Source organism: Myotis brandtii, unplaced genomic scaffold, assembly GCF_000412655.1.
Source record: "Myotis brandtii unplaced genomic scaffold, ASM41265v1 scaffold18, whole genome shotgun sequence".
Lineage (NCBI taxonomy): Eukaryota > Metazoa > Chordata > Mammalia > Chiroptera > Vespertilionidae > Myotis > Myotis brandtii.
The window spans coordinates 2,501,117-2,510,036 of record NW_005356674.1 but is presented as its reverse complement, the minus strand read 5'-3'; the positions used below and the strand labels follow the sequence as shown (position 1 = coordinate 2,510,036).

General features: G+C 39.4%; 1 protein-coding gene across 2 annotated transcripts in view; it reads left to right on the top strand.

Annotated features, from left to right (window-relative positions):
* Positions 1-6: 6 nt before the first annotated feature.
* The window catches only part of SLC35G2 (solute carrier family 35, member G2), a 28,167-nt gene continuing 19,253 nt past the window's right edge, over positions 7-8,920 (top strand). The window contains exon 1 of one of the 2 annotated variants that reach the window (XM_005863538.2): positions 7-44. Coding sequence is in view for 1 of the 2 variants with exons in the window: in XM_014537490.1 (XP_014392976.1) it covers positions 1,113-1,146 (34 nt within the window). In the remaining variant the exon portion in view is untranslated. The other variant, XM_014537490.1, reaches the window with a different exon arrangement.

Here is an 8,920-nt window from a genome sequence, read left to right as displayed (position 1 = left end):
CCAGGCGGGAGTACCAAACGCGCCTTCCTCGCCGCGTCACGCAGGTAATCGGGCCCCGAAAGCCGGAGGGCAGCGGCTGGGACCCTGACCCGGCAGCCCCACCGGAGAGTGGGAGCGTGCCGCGAACCCCATAACCCGTTTTTAGCCATGGCACTTATAGGGGAAGAGTCCCTGTTTTGGGGTTGGGCAAAGCGCCCCGCCCTCTGCTCACGTCTGAAAGGCTGCGGAACCCCCAGTTACCTGCGCTGCTCTCTGGGAGAACCCAGACACGGGTCGGTCGAGTCAGCATCAACTACGACCCCTGCACCCCCGTTTCCTGTCGGGTGTATGGGTCCTTCCTAGCCTCCGTGATAAAGGCGAGGGGCGATTGCTTTCCTCGGGCCCAGAAGCCCATCCAAACAAGGGTGAGCCCCTATGGAGTCAAAGGTTCGATTTCAAATACAATTTTTTTTTAAAGAATCCTGGATGGTTTTAGAAATATGGCCCAAATTAGTATTTTCCGTTAATCTCTTGTCTCAATGTCTGTGATTCTTGAACGCCAGTCCATATGGATGGAGATTTTCGTGGAGAATAAACGGTTTGTAGAAATCTTTCAACAACGAAAGGGTGAGCAGGCAGTGGAGGAAGGGACAGGCTGTGGCCGAGTGGCTGGAGGCCCAGGACAGGTCCCCTCGGCCTGCCCCACCCCGGGAGGAAAGCACCGACCCTCCCTGACCCGCCTCCGGGCGCGGCAGAGTGTCTACGCCACGTGCCCCGGTTTGGCCCCTTTTGAGAGGAGGTGTGGGTAGAAGGGTTGCGCTGGCAGCAGGAAGGACACTCCGTGTTGGGGTGAGTGGGGGCGCTGCACCGACCTGCGTCTCCGTCCAAGCTTTTGCCGGGCTTGCCAAGGAGGGGACGGAAGCCCGCTTCTGAGTGATGATTGAGAGCCACGAGGTAGTGACGCACTAGGAGGGGGATGGGGGCGCTATCCGCGGGAAGAGACTTTGATTGGGGTTGACCGTGTCCGTGGTGCTGAAGTGCCTCAAGCTCCGTCGTCTGCGTACTTCCCGGGCTGCGGCCTGCCTCGCGGTTCTATTCTGCACTTTTGCCAGAAATAGCCCATCTCCAAGGCAATGGCCAGAAGGGAACTGGCCCGACCCTTTGCAGATGGGTTGATGTTAGTTTCCGGCGGGCAAACGTGAGTCGCCTCAGGGCTGTAGATAAATAAAGTGTATGCGGAACAGGCTTGATTACCTATATGCAAGTACACATAGTGAGCATAAACATGAATCTCATCTGTACATATGTAGGATAAAAGTATGTACACCATCACACACTACAAGTCACACACTTTTCCAGAGCTTTTTAGTAATCCATCGTTATTTTTGACACCTCTATTGTTTCTGAACTCTGCAAAACCATTACTTTTCATAATCATCTGTTCCAAAGTCACAGGGCCTGTGGATTAGTGTTTGATATTTTGCAGAGCAATTATTTACACATATAGTATTTTCATTCCAAAATAAAGATAGTCTAGAAAGATATAAAATTGACATATTAGGTATATACAAAGTAGATATACCTAAAGGAAGTTTTAAAAAAAAGAATTAATGAAAATTTTAATACAGAACAATATCTAGATAATAATCTTATGGGAAGTCATCTGAAGAAAATGTGATTGAGATGTATTATAATTCTGGCAATTTCAAATATACTGGTGTTATATGGTTTATGAACATCTTAAAAGTTACAGAGATATCTTTCAAAACATTGATATCTATGGTTTTTCTCACACAAAATATGTTCATTGTAAGAAGTTTAGATACTAGAGAAGTGCATAAACCCAGAGAAAACGAGATCTTAGCTCTTTTCGGGCCGCCCCCAGGCACCCCCCTTCGTCAGGAAGGACATCCGGTCTAATTAGCATATTACCCTTTTATTATTATAGATTACTTTTTAAACTCTACGTTTTTACTCCCACTTCATTTCTTTTTAATTTTTTTATCTTCACCTGAGGATATGTTTTTTGTTTCTGTTTTCTATTTTTTTAAGAGAGACAGACAGACAGAGAAACAACCCAGGATCAAACGCACAATCTAGATATGTGCCCTGACCAGAAATCGAACCCACAACCCTTTGGTGCATGGAATGACACTTAGATCTAGCTAATCTCAGCAGTTGTTTGTCTATCTAGCAACCTGACACTTTGCAGTTATTATAGAGGTTTAAACCCTCCTCAATTATTAGGTGTTTAAGAAGTCTGCTTCCTGGTGACCCTAGTAGAAATATACTCTTTCAGTTTGGGATTGGAATTTGATGGCGAGAAAAAGGTGATGGCATTAATCATATTCTAACCAGGCCCACTTTTTTTTTTTTTTTAAATATTTCGCTGGTAATGAGTCATGTTTCATCTTCCTTGCTGAGGCCACCTTGCACCATGGATGGTATTCTTACACACTCTGATAAGTCACAATTCCAGGATGTTATGGGCTACTGCTATATTTCCATTCTTATCTCATGTTTCTCCTGCATTATTTTGATTATAAAATTAGACAAAGTACTCTTTTCCATCGCCACACATGGTTTTCTTTCTGCGGTTCTGCTCTTAGCAATAGATTCTCCAACTAACCAAATTGTTATATTCACTGACACTGTCTGCTGGCCACTGGCATGGGTATGGGAAGGAGAATGGTAATCACACCAGTACCTCCTCCTTTCTCACTTTTCATCTATCTACCTTCTAGTTTGGGCACAGGAAATACCCTTCTATGTGGTAGGGAAATGTCAAAGATGAGCTAAGATCACAGAGCTTTTTATCCTTTGTGGACAAAAACTTTATTTTGCCTTATAAATGTTAATGTACATATATAATTTTCAAAATTTGGCACTTACATAGCATTATACACATTAAACTATTTATTTGCTTTAGTTTCTCCTATAGTCATTGCTGTAGTAGAATTATATGTGATCAATGGGCCTGTATAATATTTTACATGCACTTAACACTATTTCACAGTTTTAATTATATATGAACTCAATCCACATGCCAGTCATCTTTACTCAAGTTTAGTTAATCATTCCCTGACTTATCAAAATCACTTGCTTTGTATCTCTTTCCTTTTATTTAAGACTCCAAAGTACCAGCAGCTTTACTGAACTCTGACTTTTATTTTAAGAACTTGATTAAGGAGCCAGGCTGGTATGGTTCAGTGGTTGAGCATTGGCCCATGAACCAAGAGCCAGGGTTTGATTCCTGGTCAAGGCATATGCCTGGGTTGTGGGCTCGATCCCCAGTAAGGGGTGTGTAGGAGGTAGCTGATAAGTGATTCTCATCATTGATGTTTCTATCTCTCCCTCTCCTCTCTCTGAAATAAATAAAAACATATTTTTAAAAATTTTAAAAACAGCTTGATAAAGGAAAGTAGAAATATTAGGTAATCTAATTTCCCATTTATTTTACCTCTGGTCTCTGTGTAACTCTGGATGAGCCATTGTTCTACATAGGGTGAGGATCCCAAAGGTGAATAAGGCTGCTGATGGTGGTAATGAACTAAAGCCAGATACTCACATTACTTCTTGGATTCCCTTAATTTCGAGTTAGGAGATAGAAGATAAGAGTTAGGTTGCAGAATGGTGGCAACCAAAGCTCTGAATCACGGAATTAGAGGTCTCCTGTTAAGAGAGTGACTTTCTCCAAAGCAGGCAACTATGCTACAGGACTCATTCATTCTCCCAGCATTTGTTGAGTCTGACATTGTCTTAGGACCTGGGGATACCAAGAAGATAAGAACATGCTCAATCTTTGTTCTTGGAACAGTAACACTTTATCAGGGGTTAGTGTTACATACACAATTCACAGTGATACTGTGTGGCAAGTACTATAATAGAGCCCCAAAGCAAGTGTACTTGAACTCAGAGGAGGAACAGATTGTTCAGTGAGAAGCTTCTCGAATAGTTCATCAGGAAGATTGTGGGGATGTGGGTGGTAGTTTGCCTGAGATTGTTTTGTTTGGTAATAAGTAGTTATGACCTCAAATTGGGCTGGAAGATGACAGCCTGGATTTGGAGCCTGGCTGCCATAATAAGCACCAAAGTAAGCTTCACTTATGGCTATTATTATTATTTGAGTAATGTTAGTTTCTACTTTGTTGGGGTTGTTGTGGGATTAAGTAAAATAATAACATTTAGAGAACTTGTTATAAGTCTGGTAATAGTCTAGTCTTTTTTTTTTTGCCTCCCTATAAAGTTGCATGTAAATTATTCTGGACAAACGATTATTGATCCTATTGTCAGAGCTCTCAAGGATAAAATGACTATATAAACCCTTGTGCCTTCTAAAACTGTGTGATAATTCTAATCTGGAAGTCTCTTTTGATGTGTCTTAAATCCTAGTCTGCCATTTTTACCAATTTTCATGCTATCCCCAAGCAAAATAGGTTTAGTCTGGAATTGTCATTACTTTTGCTTTGTTCTTTAGTACTCTGATGTTAAAGCAAATAACATATTTAATTTTATAATTTCCTTCCTTTAATGTGTATAGCACTTGTGTCTGTTTTGTGGCATGTTACTATAGGTATTTTCTCTCAAATGAACATGTAAGTTTCTCTCTTTTTTAATCTTCACCCAAGGATATTGATTTTTAGAGAGAAAGAGGGAGAGAGAGAGAGAGAGAGAGAGAGAGAGAGAAAGAGAAAGACCCATCAGTTGCCTCCCATACAGGCCCCAACTAGGGATCAAACCCACAACCTAGGTGTGTGCCCTGACTGGGGATTGATCTTGCAACCTTTTTGTATACAAGAGGACACTCCAACCAACTAAGCACCCGGCCAGCGCAAGAAAGTTTGTCTTAATCTTATCTCTTATAATGTCTTAGCATCGAAGACACTCAATAAATATTGATAAAATGACTGCCAGAACAGCTGTTGTAGTCTCAGGCTGACCTCAGAAATATGATCTCCTCAATAGGAGAGATTATAGAAAAGAGTAGTTATCCAATTTTCCCCAAATAATAAAGTGACATTGTATGGGGGGGAAAAAAGAAAGGAAAGAGTGGTTAAAATGGTGAGAGAGCCCAAGCTGGTTTGGTTCAGTGGATAGAGCATCAGCCTGTGGACCAAAGGTTCCTGGGTTCAATTCCCATCAAGGGCACGTACCTCAGATGCAGGCTCCTCCCCAGCCCAGGCCCTGGGTCAGGGCGCATGCAGGAGGCAACCAATCGATGTGTTTCTCATATTGATGTTTCTCTCTGGCTTTCCCTCTCCCACTTTCTCTAAAAATCAATGGAAAAATATCCTTGGGCGGGAATTAAAAAAAAAGGATGGTGAGAAGACTGAAAACCATAGTTATATATGAAATAATAGAAAAAATAAAAGATTTTCAGTCTGGAGAAGAAAAACTCATGATAGGAGGGTAGGAAATAGTAGTTCCTGATATTGAAATGTTGTCATATGGAAGAGGGAATTAGTTATTGACTCCAGAGGAAATACATAAGAACAGACTCTGGAAATTATATGGAGAATTTTGACTCAATGTTAAAAAATAATTTTCTAACCATCAGAATGACTTCCAGGTGGCTGCTTTGAGGAGTGACTTTCCTGTTTTCATGGGTATTGAAACAGAAACTGTACTATTGTTGGGAATGTTGTAGAGGATATAGTTACTTAAAAAGGAATTGAATAGATGAATTCCAAAATCTTTTTTAATTCTCATGGTGCTTAATTCTGCGTATATTATTAAGGTATTGTATATGATTTACCCTATATTAAATATAGACATGCTAGTGTATATATCATATATGTGTATATGTAAAGGTAGATACACATTTGTATATATGACTTATATAGTCTCAATATCACAATTTTGCCTAAATTAATGAAGGGTAAAAATTACTTTTCAGCCTGGTCAAGTGGCTCAGTTGGTTGGAGCATCGTCCCATACACCAAAAGGTTTTGGGTTCGATTCCCGGTCAGGGCCTCCTGCATATTCCCTACTGGGGATGGAATCCGCAACCTTGGCATGTGCCCTAACCAGGAATCCAATTGGCAACTTTTCCATCTATGGACGATGCTCAACCAACTGAACCATACAGGTCAGGGCTGTGACCGTTCTTCCTTCCTTCCTTCCTTTTCTTTAGTGACCTTGACATTTTTTAAAGTTCAGGCAATTCATTTTGCCACTGAGCCAAACCGGTTTCGGCGACCTTGACATTTTTTAAAGTTCAGGCAATTAATTTTGTAGAATGTCCCTCATTTTGTTTGATGTTTCTTCATGATTAGATGCAAATTATACATTTTTGGTAGGAATATGATAGAAGTGATATTGTGTTCTTCTCAGTTTATCTTATTAAAAGACACACTATTGATTTGTCCTTTTGCTACTGGTGTTAACTTTGATGACTTGGTTAAGGTGATAACTTCTCCACTGTAAAGATATTTTTCCTTTTGTAATTAATAAGCATTTTGTGGGGAGATACCTTGAGACTATGTAAACATTCTGTTCTTCAACAAACTTTCAGTCACGTATTTTATGATGATTTTTGCTTGAATATATTATTATGTGATGACTGTCAAATGGCAATTTTTCTAAATTCAACATTTATTTTACATTTACTAGTTGGTATTCTCTTGCAAGGAAGAGTTTTCTCTTCTCTCTCTCTTTTTTTAATTCATTTTTTACATTAGTATGGACTTGTGGATTTCTGTTTTACTCAATGGATTATAAGCCATTATTATTATTATTGATTTTGATGCTGAAATTTGGCCATTGGAATCCCATTCAAGCTGGTTTTCATGTTCTTTTGACACGGACATATTTTTATTGAAGTACTTTCTAGTGTAAGATGTTTTAGGCTCATCTTGTGCTTTTCCTGCCCTAACCATTTCAGTCATTTCAAAAACTATTTCTCCAACCAGCCCTGATTCCTTTTAATAGAAAATGTAAATCTGGGTGCTAGGTGTGGTCATTGCTATTGGGTGTCCTTATTTTTAAGCCACTGTAGGAGACAGAATCAGGAAACTGACAAACACATATACACATACATCTCTATTTGTATAAATATAGAAATCTCTTTATATTAAATTAATCTCTATGTTAAAATAGATGAATTTAATAAATCCAACTCTAATACTACAGGGTTCATTCTAGTCTTCACCTTTTTTCTATTTGTAACTTCCTTCTCTAATGGTGAGAAATATGACTTCCATTATCAATATATTTAACTACTTGCTCATTTTCCTTTTATATAACCAATATCCTGAACTCCTGGGCCACCTCCTTGGCCCCAACTCCTCCTCATACCCAGTCCTTTGGCCTCACCAGCCTCCTCACAGCCTCAGGTTAGTTGCACAGCTAGAAAGTGATGGAACAGGGAAAAAAATTCAAAGCTGCTAATTACTTGACAGACACCCCTTTACTGGGTCTTCAAGCCCAAGGGCATCTATTTGTGAAACTGCTCCTGTGAAGATGATCAAGGAAATGAGGCCTTTGGGCTAATGAGATGAAGATTTAACCAGGCAGAGTGGCAACCCTTGGGGTTGTGCCTTCCAACCTGGAAACTTGGAGAATGAAGGGTGGAGGTAGCCACCTGCTAAGGACAGTTCTCCAAAATTGGTGCAGTTTGGGAATCAGTCAACCAGTACCTCTGGTGTTACAAATATCCCACTATGTTTAGTTACTGTATGAAGAGCGCGATCCATTAAGACAGAAACATAATCACTGTGCTATATTTCTACAGAGGGAAATGTTGCTTTTATTAGCAGCCTCTTAAATTAAAATTCTAGGAGGTGGATGATAGTATCTATTGTTTTAGTGCTGACTTCATTTCCTGGTCCAGAAGATCAGAAATCTGTTCATGTTTTAGAAAACAGTATGAGGTCCATCTGTTCAGGTCAGATTTTTCCCCATTAACACGAAAATTTATGGAGTGGTAACTTATGTAAGAAAAATCAATGGTATTTATATTATATTCTTTGTTGCCATTTGGAATCCACATTTTTTTTGTTAGTCACAAAATATAGTAATACACGCACATATGCACAATGAATTAATTCTTTCAACACTATGTATGATGAAGGCATCCTCCTTAGTTTATTTAGTATTTCACCTCTGTTTTGGTTTGGGTTCTAGACACCATCGATTCAAATTCTCTCGGTAGCATGGTCTGTTTATCCACAGTTTTCCTTCCAACAGAAGGTACAGAAATACAACAGCTACATTTGGCTTTCTGGGTGACTATTCTGGTCTGACTGAAATACAGAGTAATATTTTGTTTTTTTCTTCTGATGAAAATAGCTTGTTTCCCCCCGCCCCGCCCTCCTGATTTTTAAATACATGGTTATGTAGAAAAAAATTTAAAGTAAAAGGAAGGAAGGAATTCTGAATAATTGAAATCTCACCATAAATATAGATATACATTGTTTTATATAAATAGAACCATACCATGAATACTCTTTTATACATTTCTTTTTATTTAGCAATGTGACATGAAGATTTTTTATGTCAATAGATATATAATACATAATATTTTGGGATGACTGCATAATATTGCATTGATGTTTTTATTTAATCAGTCTCCCATTAGAGGACAATTATTATTTTCAATTTTTCATTGTGCAAAGAAAGCCATGATGCATATCTTTGAATGACATCTTTATGTACTTTACTAGTGATCTCCTTAGGATATATTCCAGGAAATGGCATTACTGGGTCAAAGAGTGCATACCTTTTAAATTTTGATAAATGTTGCCCTAGCTGGTTTGGTTCAGTGGATTGAGCGTCAACCTGCGGACCAAAAGGTCCCAGGTTCAATTCTGGTCAAGGGCACATGCCTGGGTTGCGGGCTCAGTCTAACGCAGGAGGCAGTCAATCAATGGTTCCCTCTGATCATTGATGTTTCTATCTCTTCTTCTCCCTTCCTCTCTGAAATAAATAAAAATATTTTTTT